At 33.3% G+C, this 26239-nt stretch overlaps 1 protein-coding gene across 1 annotated transcript in view; it reads right to left on the bottom strand.

Annotated features, from left to right (window-relative positions):
• The window catches only part of ADAM2 (ADAM metallopeptidase domain 2), a 133479-nt gene that overhangs the window by 39326 nt on the left and 67914 nt on the right, over positions 1–26239 (bottom strand). The window contains exons 12-14 of the mRNA XM_032838008.1: positions 15176–15356; positions 11114–11212; positions 10808–11003 (exon numbers count right to left, since the gene is read on the bottom strand). Coding sequence (XP_032693899.1) covers positions 10808–11003; positions 11114–11212; positions 15176–15356 — 476 coding nt within the window. The remainder of the gene's footprint in view (positions 1–10807; positions 11004–11113; positions 11213–15175; positions 15357–26239) is intronic.

Raw genomic sequence — 26239 nt, 5'->3', positions numbered from 1 at the left:
AACCCGAGCGGATTACTCAGCCCGGCCCCTGGTAAGGGCGGTGCAACTCCACCTGGGGCAAAGACACTTGAGAATCACTACAACAGGCCCCTCCCCCAGAAGATCAACAAGAAAGCCAGCCAGGACCAAGTTCACGTGCCAAGGAGTGCAGTTTCAATACCAATGAGAACAGCTGTTTTCCAGAGGAGGAGAAAGCAAAGCACGGAACTCGTGGCTTTCTCCCCATGATTCTTTAGCCTTGCACTTAATTTAATTATTTTTCTTTTTCAATTTTTTTTTCTCTTCTTCTGCTAAATATTTTTTAAATTTTACCCTTTTCTTTTTTAACGTTTTTTAACTAGCTTATCTAATATATACATATATTTTTTACTTTTTATATTTTTTCATTATTGGTTTTCTTTTTTTATTTGTTTCTTTTTTCTTTTTTTTCTTTTTTTCTTTCTGAACCTCTTTATATCCCCTTTCCCCCATCCCCTCACGATTTGGGATCTCTTCTGATTTGGCTAAAGCATATTTTCCTGGGGTTGTTGCCACCCTTTTAATATTTTACTTGTTCCTTCATATACTCTTATCTGGACAAAATGACAAGGCGGAAAAATTCACCACAAAAAAAAGAACAAGAGGCAGTACCAAAGGCTAGGGACCTAATCAATACAGACATTGGTAATATGTCAGATCTAGAGTTCAGAATGTCAATTCTCAAGGTTCTAGTCGGGCTCGAAAAAGGCATGGAAGATATTAGAGAAACCCTCTCGGGAGATATAAAAGCCCTTTCTGGAGAAATAAAAGAACTAAAATCTAACCAAGTTGAAATCAAAAAAGCTATTAATGAGGTGCAATAAAAAATGGAGGCTCTCACTGCTAGGATAAATGAGGCAGAAGAAAGAATTAGTGATGTAGAAGACCAAATGACAGTGAATAAAGAAGCTGAGCAAAAGAGGGACAAACAGCTACTGGACCACAAGGGGAGAATTCGAGAGATAAGTGACACCATAAGACGAAAAAACATTAGAATAATTGGGATTCCAGAAGAAGAAGAAAGAGAGAGGGGAGCAGAAGGTATTGGAGAGAATTATTGGAGAGAATTTCCCCAATATGGCAAAGGGAACAAGCATCAAAATCCAGGAGGTTCAGAGAACCTCCCTCAAAATCAGTAAGAATAGGTCCACATCCCATCACCTAATAGTAAAATTTACAAGTCTTAGTGACAAAGAGAAAATCCTGAAAGCAGTCCGGGAAAAGAAGTCTGTAACATACAATGGTAAAAATATTAGATTGGCAGCAGACTTATCCACAGAGACCTGGCAGGCCAGAAAGAGCTGGCATGATATATTCAGAGCACTAAATGAGAAAAACATGCAGCCAAGATATCCAGCTAGGCTATCATTGAAAATAGAAGGAGAGATTAAAAGCTTCCAGGACAAACAAAAACTGAAAGAATTTGCAAACACCAAACCAGCTCTAAAGGAAATATTGAAAGGGGTCCTCTAAGCAAAGAAAGAGCCTAAAAGTAGTAGATCAGAAAGGAACAAAGACAATATACAATAACAGTCACCTTACAGGCAATACAATGGCACTAAATTCATATCTCTCAATAGTTACCCTGAATGTTAATGGGCTAAATGCCCCAATCAAAAGACACAGGGTATCAGAATGGATAAAAAAACAAAACCCATCTATATGTTGCCTACAAGAAACTCATTTTAAACCCGAAGACACCTTCAGATTTAAAGTGAGGGGGTGGAAAAGAATTTACGATGCTAATGGACATCAGAAGAAAGCAGGAGTGGCAATCCTTATATCAGATCAATTAGATTTTAAGCCAAAGACTATAATAAGAGATGAGGAAGGACACTATATCATACTCAAAGGATCTGTCCAACAAGAAGATCTAACAATTTTAAATATCTATGCCCCTAATGTGGGAGCAGCCAACTATATAAACCAATTAATAACAAAATCAAAGAAACACATCAATAATAATACAATAATAGTAGGGGAGTTTAACACTCCCCTCACTGAAATGGACAGATCATCCAAGCAAAAGATCAACAAGGAAATAAAGGCCTTAAATGACACACTGGACCAGATGGATATCACAGATATATTCAGAACATTTCATCCCAAAGCAACAGAATACACATTCTTCTCTAGTGCCCATGGAACATTCTCCAGAATAGATCATATCCTCGGTCCTAAATCAGGTCTCAACCGGTATCAAAAAATATGCAGGGATCATTCCCTGCATATTTTCAGACCACAATGCTCTGAGGCTAGAACTCAATCAAAAGAGGAAATTTGGAAAGAACCCAAATACATGGAGACTAAACAGCATCCTTCTAAAGAATGAATGGGTCAACCAGGAAATTAAAGAAGAATTGAAAAAAGTCATGGAAACAAATGATAATGAAAACACAACGGTTCAAAATCTGTGGGACACAACAAAGGCAGTCCTGAGAGGAAAATATATAGCGGTACAAGCCTTCCTCAAGAAACAAGAAAGGTCTCAGGTACACAACCTAACCCTACACCTAAAGGAGCTGGAGAAAGAACAAGAAAGAAACCCTAAACCCAGCAGGAGAAGAGAAATCATAAAGATCAGAGCAGAAATCAATGAAATAGAAACCAAAAAAACAATAGAACAAATCAACAAAACTAGGAGCTGGTTCTTTGAAAGAATTAATAAGATTGATAAACCCCTGGCCAGACTTATCAAAAAGAAAAGAGAAAGGACCCAAATAAATAAAATCATGAATGAAAGAGGAGAGATCACAACTAACACCAAAGAAATACAGACAATTATAAGAACATATTATGAGCAACTCTATGCCAACAAATTTGACAATCTGGAAGAAATGGATGCATTCCTAGAGACATATAAGCTACCACAACTGAACCAGGAAGAAATAGAAAGCCTGAACAGACCCATAACCAGTAAGGAGATTGAAACAGTCATCAAAAATCTCCAAACAAACAAAAGCCCAGGGCCAGACGGCTTCCCGAGGGAATTCTACCAAACATTTAAGGAAGAACTAATTCCTATTCTCCTGAAACTGTTCCAAAAAATAGAAATGGAAGGAAAACTTCCAAACTCATTTTATGAGGCCAGCATCACCTTGATCCCAAAAGCAGACAAGGATCCCATCAAAAAAGAGAACTACAGACGAATATCCTTGATGAACACAGATGCAAAAATTCTCACCAAAATACTAGCCAATAGGATTCAACAGTACATTAAAAGGATTATTCACCACGACCAAGTGGGATTTATTCCAGGGCTGCAAGGTTGGTTCAACATCTGCAAATCAATCAATGTGATACAACACATTAATAAAGGAAAGAACAAGAACCATATGATACTCTCCATAGATGCTGAAAAATCATTTGACAAAGTACAGCATCCCTTCCTGATCAGAACTCTTCAAAGTGTAGGGATAGAGGGCACATACCTCAATATTATCAAAGCCATCTATGAAAAACCCATCGCAAATATCGTTCTCAATGGAGAAAAACTGAAAGCATTTCCGCTAAGGTCAGGAACACGGCAGGGATGTCCGTTATCACCACTGCTATTCAACATAGTACTAGAAGTTCTAGCCTCAGCAATCAGACAACAAAAAGAAATTAAAGGCATCCAAATCGGCAAAGAAGAAGTCAAACTATCACTCTTCGCAGATGATATGATATGATATGATGGAGATTAAGGAGTACACCTGTTTAGATAAACACTGGGTGTTATATGTAAGTGTTGAATCACTAAATTGTACACCTGAAACTAATATTACACTGTATGTTAAGTAACTAGAATTTAAATAAGAACTTTAAAATATTTTTTGTGTGTATAGTGGACACACAATGTTAAATTAGTTGCAGTTATACAACATAATGATTCAACTTCTCTAGGCATTATACTAAAAACTATACAATTCTTAGAAGAAAATATAGAGGAAATTTTTTTGACATTGGATTTGGTGATTATTTCTTGGATATGATGCCAAAAGCACAGGCAACAAAATAAAATACAGATCAAAATTTTAAAAAGATTTTTACATGAAAATCAACAATGAAGTCAACTTTAATGGATATGGAGTTTCAGTTTGGAAAATTGAAAAATTTCTGGGGATGGATGATGGTGATGTTTGTAAAGTAACAAGAATACATTAATGTCACTGAACTGTACACTTAAAAATGGTAAAAGTGCTTTTATGTTATATATTTTTTTCACAATAAGAAAAACATTCAAGTATAAACCAACAATCCATATATAAATATAAAAAGGTAAGATGCCATGACCAAGTGGTATTTTTTTCCGGAAATGCAAGGCCGGAAATTAAACAGTGTAATGTACTGTATCAATAAACTAGAAGATGAAAAAAAAAATGATCATTTCAATAAACACAGAAAAGAACAGGAAAACCCAACATTTAATTATTGATTAAAAAAAAAAACTTCACAAAGTGGGTAACAGAAGTGGAACTTCCTTAACCTAATAAAGAGGATTATGAAAAACCGTAGTTAACATCATCCTTAATAATGAAAACCTCAATGCTCAACCTGTAATATAGGGAACAAGTCAGAATATATATCCTGAATACTTCCACTCAATATTGTACTGCAAGTACTAATCAGGAAAAATATCCAAGAAGAAAAATCAGAAGGCATACAGATTGTAAATTAAGAAATTAAAATATATCCATTTCCTACAACATTTTCCGATATATAGACATTCTAGGAATCTGCTAAAAATACTTACTAGAACTACAAAGATCTTTAGCAATGTTGCAGGATAAAGGTTCAATATTCAAAATCAATTGATATCTATATACTAGTAATAAACAATGAAATTTTTTAAAGTCCTATTTAGAATAGCATCAAAAGAATATCAAGAAATATATTTAACAGAAGTATAGAGCTTGTATACTAATTATAAAATTATAAAACATTTAATTGCAATTAACTAAATAAGATACAAATATTATAAAGACATTTCATGTTTATGGATTAGAAACCTTAATATAGTTGATGTAACATTATACCTCAAATTGATGTACAAATTCAACACAAAATTGCTATCAAAATTCCACAGCAGACTTTTTTTGCAGAAATTGACAGTTGATTTCAAAATTCAAGAAATGTGGGAGACCTAAGATATCCAAAACAATCTTAAAAAGAAAAAAAAAGTTGGAGTGCTCACATCCTTGATTTCTAAACTACAAACCTAGAGTAATCAAGACAGTGTGCTACTGACATAAGCATATACATGTGTAGATCAATAGAGTGGACTTGATTGCCCAGAAATAAACCCTTATTTTTTCAATCAAGTGATTTTTCAGCAGAGATACCAAGTCAGTTAAATGGGGGAATAATCATCTTTTCAACAGTGATGCTGAAACAATTGGGATATCCGCATGCTAAAGAATTAGGTAGGAACCATTTTTCATACCATATACAAGATAGCAAAATGGATTTAAGAGAAAATTAAATTTAAGAGGAAAACATATAAAAACCCCAGGGGAAAAAGAGGGGTGAGGGAATAAGTTAGGATCTTAGATTAATCAATGCTTTCTTGTTTATAATACCAAAATCACAAGCAGACACACACAAAAAAATAGATAATTTGAACCCCACCAGAATTAAAACTTTGCATTTCAAAGGTGACTCTCAGGAAAATGATGACATAATATATACAATGAAATACAAGATTTGCAAAACATGAATTTAACAATAAACTGAATACAGATTATATAAAGAACTATTACAATTCAATAATAAAAAAACTAATTAAAATAAATGGCTGAAAGATATAAATAGATATTTCTCCAAACAAGATACAAATGATCAATAAGTACATGAAAAACTGTTCATCATTAGTCTTCAGGTAAATGCAAATCAATACCACAAGATACCACTTCACACTCATTACATCATCCATGGAATAACATGCATATCAATTCAACTAAACTTAATGCATGAGTTAACATATTAATCTGGTTCTTAAATTCATTAATCTGTTCTTAAGGAAAGTCATGTCAACATGTATGAAGAAGATACAAAAGATAAGATGACTTATTTTTGAGATATTAAAATAATTATAAAGGGAGATAAATTAAAATAGCATAAGATTGGCAAGACAGAGAAAAATTGACCAAGGGCATGAGAAACATTGACACTTTTGGGTTTAAAAACAACCAACCAATTAGCCAAACAGACAATTTTTAGTAGATACTGCACAGCTGTGCATTCAAGAGTATTAAGTTGGTGTAGTAAAGGTGATTGATCATCAATAGGCTGTAGTATTAAACTGGATATATGTCAAACAAGACACACACAATTACATATATCCTCTCCTTCCCTCCCTTAGCCTCAGGCAACAATTAATTTACTTTCTGTCTTTATATATTTGCCTATTCTGTAAGCTAAATATAGTTGGAATCAGAATCTGTGGACTTTTGTGACCTGCTCTCTTAGCTTAGCATAGGTTTTCAATATTTATTCATATTTGGCAAATACCATCACTTCATTTTTATTAACTAAGTACAATTCCGCATTTTGTTCACTCATTCATCAGTTGATGAACATTTGTTTTGTTTCTAAATTTTGGCCACTATGAATAATGGTATGATGAGCATTTGTACTTAAGGTTTTGTGGGGACATGTTTTCAGTTCTCTTGGGTACATACACCAAGGATTAAATGGTTATGTTCAACATTTTGAGGAACTCCCAAATTGCTTTCTAAAGCAACTGTACCATTTTCTATCTAGCAATGCATGAGTTTGGAACTTGCCATAACCTCACAAAAATTGTTATTGTCTTTTAATTATAGCATATCCTAGTGACTATCTTTTTTTTCCCAGTAATGTCTATTCAATTTTTTTTCCTTATTTGTTATACTACATTGTCTTTTTTATTGTTGAATTGAATGTTTATGTATTCTATATGTGTCTATATTAAAAATATTGTTTCCAAATATATTCTCCCATTCCTTGAGCTGTTTTTACATTTTCTTGGAGATTTTCTTTGAAGAACAAAAGTTCTTTAAATTTCTGAAGTCCAAATGATTCCTTTTTCCTTTATCACTTGTGCTCTGGGTACCTTATCTAAGAAAACATTGCCTAAACCAAGATCACTAAGATTTATGCATATTTTTTTCCTAAAAGTTTTATAGCTTTAGCTCTTACATTTAGGTCTACAATACATTTTAAGTTAATTCTTCTGTTTGGTATGAGGTAAGGGTTCAAATTCATTCTTCTGCCTGTGAATGTACACTTGTTCAAGCATATTTATTGAAAAGATTTTGTATTTTTGCTCATTACAGAATTCTGGGTGGGCAAATATTTTCTTTTAGTCCTTTAGAAGGGTCTTTGTCATCTGGCTTCTGTAATTGTTGATAAGAAATCTGACTCACACTTGCTTTTTAAAAGTTATTGTGTCTTTTTCTCCCACTCTAGATGTTTTGTTTTCATCTTTTCATTTTTTTAATCATTTTTTAAATTTATTTTCAGCATAACAGTATTCATTGTTCTTGTACCACACCCAGTGCTCCATGCTATCCGTGCCCTCTCTAATACCCACACCTGGTTCCCCCAACCTCCCACCCTCCACCTCTTCAAACCCTTCAGATTGTTTTTCAGAGTCCATAGTCTCTCATTGTTCACCTCCCCTTCAAATTTCCCCCAACTCCCTTCTCCTAACTCCCCTTCAACGGACGAATGGATAAGGAAGATGTGGTCCATATACACTATGGAGTATTATGCCTCCATCAGAAAGGATGAATACCCAACTTTTGTAGCAACATCTTTTCATTTTTTGTAGTAGTTTTGCTATGATGTCTTTATGTGTTTTTTCTTTAAAGACGTTCTTCTTAAGATTCATAGAGCATCTTGAATTTTGGGATTAACTTTCATTTTGAAAATTATTGGTTTTATCTCTTTAAATATTGCTACTTTCCATTCTCTATTTTATCTTTTTAATGACACTTTACTGAGTTAGGCATATCTGGTGAGGTAATGATCACTGAAATCTAATCAGGCAATTAAATGGGCCAGGGCTGATGTACAGTTTTTTTCTGGATCTGCCTCATTGTCTTTGGTGTGACCCATGTAAGCTACTGATTGAAAGCCTTATCAATATTTGTTTTCACTGTAAGTCTGCCTAAGATAAATTCTTACCATTTAGAGAGTCTCAGAATAGCTTTCTAGCCTACTAACATAGGCACTTCAAACTGTAGTGAAATCATTCAGAAGACTAAGGTTTTCTGGAGCAAGCCTCTTCCACCATTTGGTCTTTGATTATCTTGTGACTGCAGTGAAATTCGTTATGCTTTTTTAATGTTCTTAACCTGGTTGACCAAATTGTTGAGCAGCTTCAGAGCTCCAAAAATGTCTCATAGAAAAAATTTTCTATGGTTTTGACAGTCCCCTTAAATTTAACTGCTAAAATTTTTCTTTTTTTCTTTCTATTAGAAGATCTCTGCCTAATCCAAGCCTGATCTTCAGCTTTCAAAATCTCCACATGTCTAGGAAAAACAACTGTCTAACATAAATAAAATGTGCAAAATTTCTCTCCTGTTATAATTTAAACAATTAGCTGGCTTTGGTTTCATTATAGCCTAATGTTTTTTATAATAGGCCAATAAAATATATCTTAATTTTTCTAGTTATCTTCTCACAGTTACATCTGTCACTACTTGCTAAAAACTTTCCCTAAATTCATTATTTAATACAGGTTTTAAATTTAATGTAATAGCTAAATATTTAAATGTAAATTAGCTGTCTTAGAATGTATAGTCTTATGTCCTTTTTTAAACTCTCTTCTTATCGTCTTTGGAATTAATCAAGTATTTTTATTGCTTTCGTTTTTCTCTTTTATGAGCTTGTGGTTTCACCTTATTATTATAGCTGTCTTAAATTATAAAATGAATACTTGATTTATGCCAATTTTTAATTCCACTTTGTGCTACATTTTATTGGAATAATTGAGTTTTGTTTCAGGTTTTTTTTTTTTTCCCTTGGTGAAACTATTTTTTTCTATTACTCTTCTAGAGTTTAACATTTTTGACATATTAATATCTCCATTTAATACTATTCTTTATATTTTAAAATATATATATTTTAAGAGATATGTACATTAGTCAAAAAATGAATTATGCTAATTTCTATGATGATTATTTCTTCTCATCTAATTCTTCTATCTCCTGGCTTAGAATCCCTTTTTTTAGATATCATTCACAACCAGTTTCTACAGAAATAAATTTGGAAAGCAAATTACAGGTGTTCAAATGTGTGCTTTCATATGTTTTTTAATTTTTTTTAAATTTTTTTAGTATCTACCTATTTAACATTGGGTGAAATTTGCAATTCTACCTGCCAGCTTAAGTTCTACCTTTTCAATGATCTAACCAACATGCTTATTTTTACATTTTAACAAGTATACCTTTCAAATCAGGATTTTCTTTTCCTTTCTCTTTCTTTTTCTGTTTATCTATATGTATATATAGGTAGATATAGATAGATGATATAGATGAAAAGGTAGAGATGGGGGCACATGGGTGGCTCAGTGGGTTAAAGCCTCAGCCTTCGGCTCAGGTCATGATCCCAGGGTCCTGGGATCGAGCCCTGTATTGGGCTCTCTGCTCAGCAGGGAGCCTGCTTCCTCCTCTCTCTCTCTGCCTGCTTCTCTGCCTACTTGTGATCTCAGTGTGTCAAATAAGTAAATAGAAATCTTAAAAAAAAAAAAAAAGAAAAGAAAAGATAGAGATGATATAGATAAGAGATAGGTAGAGCTAGATGATAGATAGATAAATGATAGATGATATATTAGATGACAGATTAGATAGATAGATAATAGATAAATGATAGAGGACAGATAGATAATAAAGGGAGAGATGGAGAGACAGAGATATATTTCTTCAAAATTTTCTCTGTGGTTCAAATCACCCAGTTCCTTGGGAGAGCACTTCACCATTATATGTTTCTTTTCTTGTATCTTTGTGTTGCCTTTCTTCAAACCAATAGTCATTCTATATTATTGTATGTTTATTTTGGGAGTTGATAAGCACTTTGCAACTCCTTTTTACACAGAAATTAGAGTAGGCATTTACCTGTTACCATTAAGAAAAGTTTGACCCACCCAGCTATTTTTATGAGTATCTTGAATATTTCCTCTGTCAATTGCTCTTGCTTCTCCTCATAGAGACAGAACATGCTGCTGCCATTGCTGCTGTCTCCATCTACTTCAGCAAATGATTCTGTGTATATTTTGTACCATGGTTTTCCTTTTTGCTTTCAACCTTGGTGCACATCATCTTTCAATGATTTTATAGTTACTGGATCTTCATGACCCCTTTTTGGGATTTTCATAAGCTTTTCTTGCAGTTCCCAGGTTCAAATGCGTGTATCTGGTTGTGTGTATCTGCATGTATGATTTAAATTGCACTCATATGCCAACTTACATTTATGGCCTTTAATGTCCATAGCCATATGTGTTTATTTTATGTTTACTAAAAAAACTGTGGATATGGAGCAAGAGGAAAATGTAATTTATGTCCAGTCTGCTTTCTTCCTTCTCAAATGAAGATCCCATGGATTTTTAATGTTTCCCTTTATTATTTTGTGGAAACCATTCATAGCTCTAACTCAAGGCAACTTGTCTGATTTTTTTCTTACAGTATTTCTTCTTTCTGTAATCCTTTAAAATATTTATACTAAAAAATCACATTATTTTTTAAAATCACAATTATGTATCAATTTCTATTTTTTTTGGTGTCCAGAAAAACACATATATGGGAAATCAAATTATAATAAATACCTTCACCAAATACAGCTGTACATTGTTTTATCCCACTTATACAAGTTCCATTCAGACAGAGCCATTGGTTTTCTCCACATGGATGCCCATTCTGAGCAAAAAAGTTGTCTTGGCACATCGCAGATGATCCATTGCAGTATTCGGGGAGATCGCATTCATCAGTGGGAGGCCTACATATTTTTCCTATTGCCGAATACTGATGGGGCGAAGTAAAGGACATTGAATAAAGCAATGTGAACATATAAATATTATTAAGAAGATGACTTTGTTCACATAGGCAGTTAGAAAATTTAAAAAGGCTCTTACTTGGCAATTTGTGCAGCATTTACCAGTATCACAAACTGAGCCAGCTTTCAGTGTACATGTGGCAGGATTACAGCATGTGTTTGCCTGAGCTTCACAATCCTGAAAGGCAAACCAAATGCTCTGAACTATCTTCCAATTTTTACTTGCATTAGATAGATATTTTAATGGTAACAGTATATTATATAGTATACAGATAGATGCCTAAATCCCATGTTGGCAAATATAAAAAATAAAGCCACTTATTGATTTACGTAACAGATATTTATTAGTTACTACTCAGTGCTATACTGTGTATCCCTAGAGTAGGTTTGACTATATTGGTAGTAGGATTTTCTGAAACCCTGGGGTCCACAAAAAGCAAAACATCAAGCTCTCTAGTGCTTGTAGACAAAGAGACAATTAAATACAAGACATAAAATAAACAGAAGCTATGATATATCAATTTCATTATAGTGACTAGTTCCTAATCAACTCTTATGAATCTATTGTATTTTAATAATTCTGTAACTTTTATGGGATGTCCAAAGTTTACTTTACTTTTAATCCTCTAAAGACAAAGAGCTAGAAATGATATTTCTAAACATGATTGAAATTATCACCTTTTCATCACTTATCTATATCTTATTATGCCTTAGTTAATGTTATGATTCATCCATGACTAGTGATTTTGTTTTTAAAAATTCAATTATTATGCTTAATAAAAACAACAGATAAGAAAAGATGCTAGAGAAACAATGCTTACACACACACACACACACACACACACACACACACTTTTTGAATTCCTCAGGTTTTGGAATAAGTTAATTGGACAAAAGTATCAATAAGAAAATAACAAATAACAAAAATTAATCATGCATTTCACTATTATAACATAATACTTACTAGGGTAAACTAAATTTGCAGTATTTTTCAGAACTATTTTGTTCTTTCCAGAACAATGTCATTGTTATTGCTATTTATATGGGATTCCAGAGAATAAAGTTATATCACAGGGACTAGCTCAATTATATGACAGTTAATAGAGCTAAGATATACAACTGTGAATTTTTACTAGAAATTTTCAATTTCCATTCAGACCCAAACAAGAAAAGACAAGTAGGTATTGGGAAATAATTTATTAAAAACACATCATCCAGCTAGGAATCTAAAAGCTCACTTTCATATTGGGGAATGTACACATGTGTGACTTTAGCTACTGCTATAGGGAACAGTAAACTTCTTTCATGTTTTTGATTTTTTCACATCCATATGCCCATTATGAGTCTCAGGATCTCTCTCCCTTACTGCATTCCTTTTATCTCAACTCTTCCACTTCCCTCCAATTCAAAAGGTTTATCTAAGACTTTAGTGTTAGAAAACGTGCCTTTATTGGTTATGTATGGTCCAAATATTTCTTACTTAAATATTGACCTGTATTAAAATATTCAAAGCCACAAGTGTGCCTCATTTTCTTGTTGATTTGTGAAAACTGTATCTTATCTATTTGCCTGAATGCCAGCAGATCTTAGGTTTGGAAGAAATATGGGCATACCTTAGTTTATTGTGCTTCACTTCATTGCACTTTGCAGAGATTACATTTTGTACAAACTGAAGGTGGTAACCCTACATCAAGCAAGTCTATCAGCATCATTTTTCCAACAGTATCTGTGTCACATTTTGATAATTCTTGAAGTATTTCAAACTTTTTATTTATTATTATATTTGTTATGGTGACCCGCTTTGAGTGGTTTTTGATGTTACTATTGCAATTTGGGGGAGTGTCATGAACCATGCCCATTTAAGACAATAAACTTAATTGTGTATGCTCTGACTGTTCCACTGGTGAGCTGCTTCTCTTTCTCCCTCTTCTCAGGCCTCCCTATTCCCTGAGACATAACAATATTGAAATATGGCCAATTAATAACCCTGCAATGACCTCTAAGTGTTCAAGTTAAAGGAAGAGTCTCATGTTTCTCACTTTAAGTGAAAAGCTAGAAATTATTAAGCTTTGTGTGGAAGGCATGTTGAAAGCTGAGATAGGCCAAAAGCCAGGAGTCTTACACTAAAACGTTAACTAAGTTTTGAATGCAAAGGAAAAGTTCTTGAAGGAAATTAAAAATACTGCTTCACAAGGAATCAAAATGGACTTAATTGCTGATGTGGAGAAAGTTTTAGTGATCTGAATAGAAGATCAAACCAACCAGGCATTCCCTTAAGCCAAAGCCTCATCCAGAGAAAAGACCTAATTCTTTGAAATTCTATGGAGGCTGAGAGAGGTGAGGAGGCCACAGAAGACCCTGAAGCTGGCAGAGGTTGGTTCATGAGGTTTAAGGAAAGAAGCTATATCCATCACATAAGAGTGCAAAGTTAAGTAACAAAGTAGAAACTGTAACAAGTTATCTCAAAGATTGACTAAGAGGAGTAATGAAGGTGGCTACACTAAACAACAGGTTTTCCATGTAGATAAAACAGCCTTCCATTGAAAGATGTCACCTAGGACTTTCATAAGCAGGGTGGAGAAGGTAATGCCTGGTTTCAAAGTTCAAAGGACAGGCTGAGTCTCTTGTTGGGGGTTAATGCACCTATGATTTCTAGTTGAAGTTAATACTAATTTACTATTTCAAAATTTCTAGGGCCCTTAAAAATTATCATAGATCTACTCTGCCTGTGCCTTATAAATGCAGAGTCTGGATGACAGCATGTCTGTTTACACCAAGGTTTCGTAAATATTTTAAGACACTGTTGAGACACACTGCTCAGAATAAAAGAATCTTTTCAAAATATTACTGCTTATTGACAATGCACCTGGTCACCCAAGAATTCTGGTGGAGATGATGTACAAGGAGATTAATGTTGTTTTTATGATTGCTAACACAACATCCATTCTGCAGTCCATCGATCAAGGAGTAACTTCAACTTACATTTCAAAAGGTTATAATTGCAATACAGAGGATTTCTCTAATGGACCTGAACTAAGTTGAAAACTTTGTGGAAAGGACTTACCATACTAGGTACCATGAAAAGTATTCAGAAAGCATTAACAGAAGTTTGGAACAAGTTGATTCCAAGCCTCATGAATAACTTTGAGGGGGTCAAGGTTTCAGTGCAGGAAGTAATTATAAAAGTGGAAATACCAAGAAAACAAGTAAAGCCTGAAGATGTGACTGAATCACTAAAATCTCATGATAAAACTTCAACAGACAAGGAGTTGCTTCCAACAGATTAGCAAAGAAAGTGGTTTCTTGAGATGGAAACTACTCCCACTGAAGATGATGTGAAGATTGTTGAAATGACAACAAAAGATTTAGAATATTACATATATTTGTTTATTAAATAGTAACAGGGTTTGAGAGAATTGACTCCAATTTGAAAGTTCTATTTTGAGTAAAACATCATCAAACACCATCGCAGACTTACAAACTGTTTATGAAAGAATCAATCAATGCAAGAATCTTCATTGTTGTCTTATTTTAGAAGCTGCCACAGCCACCCAATCTTCAATAACCACAAGCCTGATCAATCAGCAGACATCTGCATTAAGGCATGATTGTAACTTGCTGAAACTTCAGATGATGGTTAGCACTTTTTTAGGAGAAAAAAAAAAAAGTACCAGCAAATGTATTTAGCAAAAAAAAAAAAAAAAAAAAAAGGTATTTTTAATTAAGATATGAACCTTGTTTTTTAGGCATAATTCTATTTCACACTTAATTGACTATAGGATAGTATAAACATAGAACTTTTATATGTACCAGGAGAACAAAATTTATTGTGATATTCACTTTATCATGGTGGCCTGGAATCAAACCCACAATATCTCTGAGGTATGCCTATATTCAGGAAGAACATACTCAAGAAGGAAAGTAAAACCTAGGTCAACTCAGAGAATTAATGACCTTGAAAATCACCTGTATGGATAATCTACAAACCACTGAATCCATATACTGATATATAAGTGCACTTATCAGCTTATTACAATATAAAAGTGAGTTTGACATATTAGGGAAAATGACCACATAATACTATAAAAATTTATAATTTTTCAAGTAACTCTGCTATATATTCTTCCAAATGAGTACTAACCTCTGCACTTCCACAGTCACATTGTTCCCCTTGTTCCACTTCTCCATTGCCACAAACTGCAGCTTTGTATGATGGATCTAAGTGTGGCTGATTTTGAAGACAGTGGGACTTGGGCTTTGAAATAAAATGCGCAAAATCCTCCATGCTGCAGTTACTAAAGCTCTTCACACCCCTGGAATGACTAAACATACATCAAACATCAAATTTTTATTAAGTATTCCTTCATACATTGTGCCTAGACTAGGAATAAATCTATTTTATCACATTCCACAAGAGTCAAAATTCTCAATTTTGTTAGTGTCAAGCTTTTATTTTCTGTACAAAGGAAGTCAATTGTGCAAGAACTTATATTAAATATCTTTAGTCACAATGAAATAATAAAATTTTATTGTTTCTTATATTACACTCACTCATGAAATTATTTCCTCTTATAGCTCCTACCTCAGAAAATACTCCATCTATTTCATTTGTTGTTTCTTTTTCTTTTCATGATTCATAAATATTATAATAGCCTGTGTTCACAAAAGAGATTGGGCTTTTTGCTTCTTTTGTCTATATTTATTTATAGGTGATATTATTCAGCACTGCATTTTGAATAACACCTATACCTGACAGCTCAGATAATTGTTTCTCTGACTTAAATAAATTGCCTAAACTTGAGCCCAGTGTCTGATTCTTTATTCAATAACATTTAATAACAAGATAACATTTCTAAGCACACATCTAAAATACTACTTTTAAATTTGCTACTCTTTATTATTTATTTTATTATTTATTTTAAATTACTACTCTTTATTCTTTTAGTGACATTTATTTTTCTTTAAAATCTTTATTAACAATGAAAATATTATTCATTTGCTCGTTATCTTCTCCTACTAGTTTTTTAGCTCCAGGAGAAAAGGCATTCCAATCCCTTTGTTCTCTAGCACAGAGTACAGATTTTAATGACTTTAAGTCTGTGGTGGAAACCGTCTGTTGTAAATAGTACATTCTTTGGTTGCTGTTACATTATGACTTTTATTATTCTGAATAGTATTAACACATGAAAAGATTATATTCAGAAAGGTTTATAATTTGATGACAGATATAGCCAATGTGAAGTTACTGGATTTTTAGGGCAATAGACTCAAATCATAGTCCTTTGGGTTAGGACAGGGAAATGTTATTTACATGAGGCTCATGAACAAATCAGGGATTTTTAATGGATTACCAATTATTTTTAGAGGTCACATCCTGGTTGAACATACTGTTCAATTATAATAAGCACAAATAATGGATTTATTGCAAATAATTCAGATGATTTCTATCTAAATACCAAAAAGCAAAAGAAAAAAAAAAGTGATACAGCATTATATTACTTAAAACGAGGTAATGTAACATATGTTTATTATGTGTAACTGGTTTATAGGGAATACACTTCCTAGTAGTAAAATCAATGTCATTGAAGGAAAATATCAATCAAAATTATATCCAGCTAGAGAATTTATTTGCAGCTTGAATCTTTGCGAACATTTGTTGGACATTCCAATTCTCCATTCTCTGTTTTCCTTGATAATACATCTTCTGATTTTCAGTTGAATATAGGACTTCCTTGTACAATCCCTAAATTTCTTAGCCTTTCATAAAGTTAGGAGTATACATCTATAAATGTGAGATAATCAGCATATGTTTAAGCACCATATGTTTAAATTCTAGAAAGTAATGTTGACAACCATGCTTTCATTCTATTGATGACTACAATTTTTGTTGTTATAGTTAAAACTTCCATCATGAACTATGAGATGATCTTGGATAAGAAAGCCATTGTGTATAAATTAATGTGAAATTAATAGTGAAATGCTGTGCAATTAATGCAATGCTAATTCCCAAAAATAAAATAAACTTCTTTTTTATTTATGCCATTATTACTTTGGGATTTCTGTAACTTACACTCAAATCTAAATACAAATTCCTTCCCAAAAAATACAGATCTCAATCAGGGCATTGCTGTTTTAATCACATTCCAAACATTAATTTTCTCACCACTCACCACAAAATTGCAAAGTATTGACAGAAAGGTGCAGGATTCTCATTACAGTGAGGTAGAGAATGCTAGAATAGACCATCTTTTGCTTAATCCATAAGCAAAACATGTGTCCAATATCTGCATTTTTTTAGAAGAAGCAATACTCATTAGAAATAAAATGAATAAAACCCTGTATTCAAATATAACTCTGGAGAAGTTATTAGAGCATTTTGATTACTAATTGAAAAAGAAATACACTTCAACACATACTCTCTCTGTAAAGTTTGTAAAGCATGGAGATAATCAAGCAAAAATGGGAAACAAAAGGATAAAATAATTACTATTATTAAATAAGTCACAATGAATTTCAAACTATGTACATCTAAAATAATAAATATTAAATAAGAAATTAATAACAAAAAGGCACCTAGATGATCCACAAATATTTGAAAATCAATGGACATACTTCTATTTTTTAAAAAGATTTTATTTATTTATTTGACAGAGAGAGAGACAGCGAGAGAGGAAACACAAGCAGTGGGAGTGGGAGAGGGAGAAGCAAGTCTCTGTGGAGCACAGAGCCCCATGTGGGGCTCAATGCAGGGCTCGATGCAGGGCTTGATCCCAGGGTCATGGGATAGAGATCTGAGCTGAAGACAGACGCTTAACCACTGAGCAACCCAGGTGTCCCCAGTTGACATACTTCTAAACCAACCTACTAGACAAAAAAATAATAATAATAATAATAATAATCATAAAGAAAATGAAAATATTTTAACCAAATAAAAAAGAAATATAAGATATCAAAATGTATGGTACTCAACTGATACTGCAGTTAGAAGGAAACATATATCTTTAAAGGGCTTACACAAAAAAGAAAGGAGGTTTAAAATTAAATATTTGCATTTTTGTATTAAAAATCTAGGGGGAAAAGCTAGTTTACCCCAAACTATGCATAGAATTAAGAAAATAAACTGGACAAGTGACAAAAGTTAATAAAATTAAAATAAAGTTTTTTTAAAAAATCAATTGATTTGATAAAACCCAAGTTGGAATGATTAAGGAAAAAAAAGAAAAGAAAAAGAAAAGAAAACACAAATTGTACCAGAGAAAAAAGAAGTAATACTAGTAGAGATTCCAGTGACTTTTGAAGAAAAGTAAACGGAATTCAGGCTTGGGAAGATGCAGAGTAGGAGGACCCTAAGCTTACTTCATCCCATTTTACAACTAGACATCACTCTCATTCCATTAATAAATCGGAGAGTGATCCAAAGACTGGCCAAATAAACTCCATGACTAAATGTAGAGGAGAAGCTACATCAGAGAGGTTAAAAAGAGCATAAATGGTGGTCAGGAGTTGTCCATAAGAAAAGGGGAGCTGCAGGCTCTGAGAAGGGAAAGTACCAGGGGGCCACATGGAGGGTAGTGGGGAGTGAATCCCCATAACATCTGCCTTGAAAATCAGAGAGGCTGAATATCATGAACTTGTAAAACCAGAACTTGGAACCTGGAACTTCAGAAGTTTGGGTGAGCCAGAGAGTGAGTAGTAAATGGATCCTCACCCTTAAACAGAAACTCTCAGAGAGACAACAAAGAAGTGACAATTTGCACAACAAAGAAGCAAATGAGAGGGAAATTAGTTTATACTAATTATGTAATAAGTGTGATGAGGGACTTCTCTAGCAACAAAAGACCTGGCAGGCGCCATTCTCTTCTCTTGCAATCTAGCATAAACACAGAGCCACTATGGGAGATGATACTGCCCTGACACTTGCTACCTAACTTGCTAGCAGTGTTCCCTGTCCGTGAGTTCTCTGGAGGAACAACACAGTCCAAGGCTGCCAGCCTCAGCCCTGGGCTCAATGCAAGTTTTGTTAACTCCACACATGTCCTCTCCAGTTGTCTCAAGAATAGTAGCCACAAAAACACATGCCATACTGGGTGTCCACTACACTATGAGGGATCTGGCCTATGACTAGCAGCTCAGTGCAAATTTTGCTAAAATCACTGCCCCACCCTTGAGTACTCTTGCAGTCACATCCCCTCAGAGCCAGCCTGCCTGGGTCTCACTAACACCACAGAGAGCAAGCACAGGCCACAACAGGTAGAGAGCCAGTGTAGACAACTGGACTGAAAGATAAAGCAACTCAAACACAACAGCACGATGCAGGCAACACACAAAGAAGACTCCCTTGAAGTGAGAGATTCTGGTGAACAGGAAACCCTGCACTGCAGGACACTATAGGACCTCTTCTTCATACAGGCACTACTTTCAAGAGCAGAAGATGTAACTGTCTTTCCTAATACAGAGAAATAGACACAGAGAAGTACACAAAATGAGACAGAGAGATATGTCCCAAATGAAAAACATAACAAAATCATAGCAGGAGATCTAAGTGAAACAGAAATAAGTTATATGTCTGATAGAGAATTTAAAATAATGATCATACAAGGTTACTCACAGGACTTCAGAAAATGTGGAGGATACCAGTGAGAACCTTGACCAACAGATACAAAATAATATATCAGAGATGAAGAACTTAATAAGTTAAAAACAAAATCGATGGTATAAATAGTAGACTACAGGAAGTAGAGGAATATATCAGCGACCTGGAAGATAGAGTAATGGAAAGCAAGCAAGCTGAACAGGTGGGAGACAAACAAATACTGCATAATGAGAATAGACTCTGAGAACTCAATGACTCCATCAAGCATAATAACATTTATACTATTGGGATCCCAGAAGGAGAAGGGTAAAGAATAAAATGTATTTGAAGAAGTAATAGTTGAAAGCTTCACAAGTCTGGGGTAGGAAACAGATCCAGATTCAGAAAGCAAAGTTTCCCTCAACAAATTCAACCAAAAGAGGTCCATACCAAGACACCTATTAATTAAAATGGTTTAAGAAAAAAGAAAAAAATAGGGATAAATAATTGTAAAGATTGCAAGAGAAAAGAGGATGGGTACATACAAAGGACACTTCATAAGGCTATCAGCTTATTTTTCAGCAGAAACTTTGCAGGTGGGAAGAGAATGGTACAATATATTCAACATGCTGAGAGGGAAAAATCAGCGGCCAAGAATACCCTATCCAGCAAGATTATCATTCAGAATAGGAAAGATAAAGCAATTCCCAGACAAACAAAAGTTAAAAGAATTGATAACCACTAAACCAGCCCTACAAGAAATGGGGTCACATCCCCCCTGGCCAACAGATGAGTGGAAAACAAAAACCATAAGTAAAAGTAAGAAAATAGGAAGAACAAAAGCCAAAAAAATGAATTATACCTGTAGAAATCAGTCAAGAGAAGCAAAAAATAAAAAGATGTAAAATATGATACCAAATACATAAACATGGAGGTGAGAGGAGTAAGAATGAGATCAAAATTAAGTGACTATTAGCTTAATATAGACTGCTATATGGAGAGGATGTTCTGTAAAAATTGAATAGTAGAATAGAATAGTAGAATAGAAAGAATAGTAGTCTTTCTCCAAAAATTAAAAAAAAAACAGTAATAGATTAAAAAAAAATGGTTTTCTTCACTTGTATTCATCACTAAAGAAAACCAGCAAAACATGACCAAGAGAAAGAGAAGAAAGAATCAGAGAAAAACTACAAAAACAATGAGAAAACAACTAACAAAGTGACAATAAATATATATATATATATCTCAATAATTATTTTGAATGTAAATGAACTAAATGCTGCTCCAATCAAAAGACATAAAGTGAGAGTGTATTAAAAAAAAAATACCCTTCTATATGCTACTTACAAGAGACTCATTTCAGAACTAAAGACACCTGTAGTTTAAAAGTCAGGAGATGTTTAAATAACAGCTGTTGGCCAGGATGTGGAGAAAGGGGAACCCTCCTGCACTGTTGGTGGGAAGGCAAATAGGTACAGTCACTCTGGAAAACAGGATCCTCAAAAAGTTAAAAATAGAACTACCCTATCATCCAGCAACATGCAAGTTAAATAACATAATATTAAACACTGAATGAGTCAATCAAGAAATCAAAGAAGAAATCAAAACTACATGGGAAAGAATGAAAATGAAAACACAATGATCCAAAACCTTAGAATACAGCAAAAGCAGTTGTAAGGGGGAAGTATATAGCAATGCAGGCCAACTTCAAGAAACAAGAAAAATCTCAAACAACCTAACCTTAAACTTAATGAAACTGGAAAAAGGAGAACAAATAAAACCAGCAGAGGAAAGGAAATAATTAAGATTAGAACAGGAATAAGTGATACAGAAACTTAAAAAAATAAAAATGAAGAAGGTGGAGGAGGAGGAGAAGGAGGAAGAGGAGAAGGATATCAATGAAACCAGGAGCTGGTTCTTTAGAAAGATCCACAAAATTTATAAACCTCTAGCCAGACTTATGAAAAAAAAAAAAAGATTCATATAGACAAAATCACAAATAATGGGAGAAATAACAACCAATACCAGAGAAATACAATTATAGGACAATATTACAAAAAACAGTACAACTGGGTTTTTTTCAAGATTTTATTCATTTATTTGACAGAGAGAGCAAGAGAGCACAAGGAGGGAGACCAGCAGAGGGAGAGGGATAAGAAGCAGGCTCTCCACTGTCACGTGAGACAAGATCCTAGGACCCTGGGATCATGACCTGAGCTAAAGGCAGATGCTTAACCATCTGAGCCACCTACGCACCCCTGAAAAGCAATACAATCATAAGAGAATATTATAAAAAACTATATATACCAAAACATTAAACAACACAGAAGCATGGATAAATTCCTAGAAAAGTATAAACTACCAAAACTGAAATAGGAAGAAGTAGAAATCTCGAACAGAGCAATAACCAGGAAGATCAAATTAGTAATCAAAAAACCTTCAACAAACAAAAGCCTGAGCTGTATGGCTTCACAGGCAAATTCTACCAAACACTGGAAGAAGAGTTAATATTCTTCTCAAACTATTCCTGAAAAATGGAAAATGAAAGAAAACTTCCAAATTCATTCTATGAGGCCAGCATTACCCTGATACCAAAATCAGATAAAGACTCCACTAAAAAAAGAGAAATACATGCCAATATCACAGAAGAAAATGGATGGGAGAAATTCTCAATAAAATACTAACAAATTAAATCTAACAATATATTTAAAAAGTCATTCACTACAATCAACTGGGATTTTTCCTGGTTTGCAAGGGTGATCCAATATTGACAAATCAATCAACATGATATCTCACATCAGTAAGGGAAAGGATAAAAACCTTTTAATCATTTCAGTATACACACAAAAAAGCATTTGATAAAGTACAACTTTAATTTATGATTTAAAAAAACCCTCAACAAAGTAGGGATAGAGGGAATATACCTCAATATGATAAAGGTCATATAAGAAAAACCCACAGTGAATATTATACTCAACTGGGGAAAACTGAGACCTTTCCCTTTAAAGTGAAGGACAAAACAAGGATGTCCATTCTCACCACCTTTATTCAACATAGTACTGGGAGTCCTAGCTCAGCAATGAATAATAAAAAGAAATAAAAGGCATCTAAATTGGAAAAGAAGAAAACTCACTTTTTGCAGATGGCATAATACTACATATAAAAAATGTGAAAGGTTCCACCAAAAACTACTAAAACTGAAAAAAGAATTCAGTAAGGTCATAGGATTTAAAATCAATGTACAGAATTCTGTTGCATTTCTATAATAAGAAAGCAGCAGAAAGAGAAATTAAGGAACTGATCCCATTTATAACCGCACCTTAAATAATTAGATAGTAATAAACATAACCAGAGGTGAAAGACCTGTACCATAAAAACTATAGAACACTGATGAAAGAAAGTAAAGATGACACACAAAAAGAGACATTCCATGCTCATAGATTTGAAGAATAAATTTTGTTAAAATGTACTATCTAAGGCAATCTATACATTTAATGCAGTCCCTATAAAAATACCAGTAACACTTTTCACAGAACTAGAAGAAAAAAATCCTAAATTTTTTAGGAACCACAAAAGATCCTGACTAGCCAAACAATTTTGAAAAAGAAAAGGAAAGCTGAAGGCATCACCATTCTAGACTTCAAGTTATATTACTAAGCTGCAGCAATCAAAACAATATGGTACTGGCAAAAAAATGGATACACAGAGCAAGAGAACAAAACAGAAATTCAGAAATAAACCCTCAACTCTATGGTCAATTAATCTTCAACAAAACAGGAAAGAATATCTAATGGGACAAATTCTCTTCAACAAATGGTGTTGGGAAAACTGGAGAGCAATATGCAAAAGAACAAACCTGAGTCATTTTTTCACACCATATACAAAATAAACTCAAAATGAATTAAGGATTTGAATGTTGAGACCTGAGACCATAAAAATCCCTAAAGAGAACAAAGGCTGAAATGTCTCTGATATCAGCCATAGCAACATTTTTCTAGATATGTCTGAGACAAACTAAATAAAAGCAAAAATAAACTACTGGGACTATTTCAAAATAAAATGCTTCTGCAAAGCAAAGGAAATAATCAACAAAACTATAAGGCAACCTACAGAATATAGGGATAAAAAATTTTAAATTACATATTGATAAAGGGTTAATATCCAAAATATATAAAGAACTTATAAAACTCAACACCCCAAAAACAAATAATCCAATTTAAAAATGGGCAGAAGACATGTACAGACATTTCTCTGAAGAAAACATCCAGATGGCCAACAGATATATGAAAAGATATTATACATCGCTCATTATCAAGGATATGTAAATCAAAACCACAGGGAGATATCACTTCACATCTGTCAGAATGGCTAAAATAAAAAACACAAGAAACAAGTTTTGGTGGGAATGTGGAGAAAAGGAATCCTTGTGCACTATTGGTGGGAATGCAAACTGCTGCAGCCACTGAGGAAAACAATATAAAGCTCCCTCAAAAAGTTTAAAATAAAGCTAACCTATGATCCATTAATCGCACTACTGGGTATTTACCCAAAAAATACAAAAACACTAACTCAAAGGGAAACATGCATCCCTATGTTTATAGCAGGATTATTTATAATATAAAAGTCATGGAAGCAGGCCAAGTGTCTTATCAATTGATAGATAAAGATGATGTAGTATATATACAATAAATATTATTTAGCCTTAAAAAGAACAAAATCTTGCCATTTGCAATAACATGGATGGAAATAGAGAATATTATGCTAAGCAAAATAAGTCAGTCAGAAAAAGACAAATACCGTATGATTCACTTACATGTGGAATTTAAGAAACAAAACAAATGAGCAAAGGTTAAAAAAAGAGAGAAAGAGAGAGACAGAGACAAACTAAGAAATAAACTCTTAACTACAGAGAACAAACTAATGGTTACCAGAGAGGAGGTGGATTGGAGGGATGGGTGAAACAGGTGGTGGAGATTGAGGGTGCATTTGTTGTGATGGGCACTGAGTAATACATGGAATTGTTGAATCACTGGATTATACACCTGACACAATATAATGTTGTATGTTAGCTACACTGCATTCAAAATTACGTTAAATTTAAAAATAAATGAAGATTATAGAAACTTTATGACAAATTAATTTCAAAGAAATATTTTTAAAATCCCAAACAAATATCCTCAAATCTTAAAATTATTAAACACCTTTCCAGAAAGAGAAGTCTAAGTCCATATGGCTTCACTGATGAATTACTATCAAATAATTTGTGAAGAATTAATATCAATTTTCTAGATCACTTTTAGGAAATTTTAGATGCCTGATAATAAAACCAGTCAAAATTATTAAAAGAGTAAACAACTAAAGACCAATGTCCTTCATAAATATACAGAGAGGCAAATATTAGGGGAAAAAAATCCAGCAACAAGTAGGGCAATACACAAAAAAGACTATTCATCATGTCCAAATGTGGTTTATCCCAGGAAAACAAGTTATTTAACAATTTCAACATATCAACTGAAAAAAGTAAAAACAACAATAACAACACACAAACTTTTTTATATGTAATGAAATCTATCCATGATGGAAATTTGGAAAAAGAATAAAAAAAGTACTTCCTCAATATGAGTGAAAGCCTCTATGAAAACCTTTCAGCTAATATATTTAATGGTGAAGGATTAAGATTTTGCTCTTAAATTAAAAGCAAGAAAAATATCCACACATTCCATATCATCTAACATTGCATTAAAGGTCCTAACCACCATAGTAAGGCAAAAATAAGACTTGAAAAAATATGAAGATTGAAAAAAATGTAAAACTGTATATATAATATATATGTATAAAGTTCTAATAAAGCTAAACTAAAATTCCAGAACTAAGTTTAGCAAAACTGTAGGAAACAAGTTCCATGAAATTTTCTATATACTTGCTACAAACAATTGGAAATTTTATAGTCTTATATATAAAGAGGTGCAATTAGAAAGAATAGTATATGCTAATCTATTTACACCTAATCTAATAATTTCCGCAAAGAAAAAAAATTGTGGAAACACAGCACTCTGAAAATTTCTAACCATGATGAGAATAATTTAGGCATCTCAACAAAATAAACTCTTTTCAAATTGAGCAAAGAATACTTTGACAATATTGAGGAGGAGGTGGAGGGTCCATAGAGCTATTAATATTCAGATCTTCTAGTTCTGTCATTTCCTCACCATCATAACCCTTATAATCATTGCAATCAGTATTAAAGGTAACATATCATTATTGTAAAAACTATAGTTCAGTCAAAGATAAATCAATATTTAATAGGCAGTGTTCAACATTATTAATATGAGGTACATATACCATCATCCATCTTTACTTAGATTAAAAACAAAAGCAAAAGTAATGAACTTGATTGTAGGACATATATTTGGGACATGATGCTAGGAAATAGGATTAAAGAAGTAGGAATACAGAAAGAGAGAATGAGGAAAAGTCAACATAAGTGTTTTTTATTGAGATGACAATTGTCACTCCATTCTGCTGGGACCACAGAGAAGTACAGAATATTTCATGGATTGTAGGGTAGCTCTGTTGCACTACTGGGTATTTACCCTAAAGATACAAATGTAGTGATCCAAAGGGACACATGCA

Source organism: Lontra canadensis, unplaced genomic scaffold, assembly GCF_010015895.1.
Source record: "Lontra canadensis isolate GAN:19392208 unplaced genomic scaffold, GSC_riverotter_1.0 scaffold101, whole genome shotgun sequence".
NCBI classification, from domain to species: domain Eukaryota; kingdom Metazoa; phylum Chordata; class Mammalia; order Carnivora; family Mustelidae; genus Lontra; species Lontra canadensis.
Note: the sequence above shows the minus strand (reverse complement) of the source record. Positions and strands in the feature narration are given on the sequence as shown.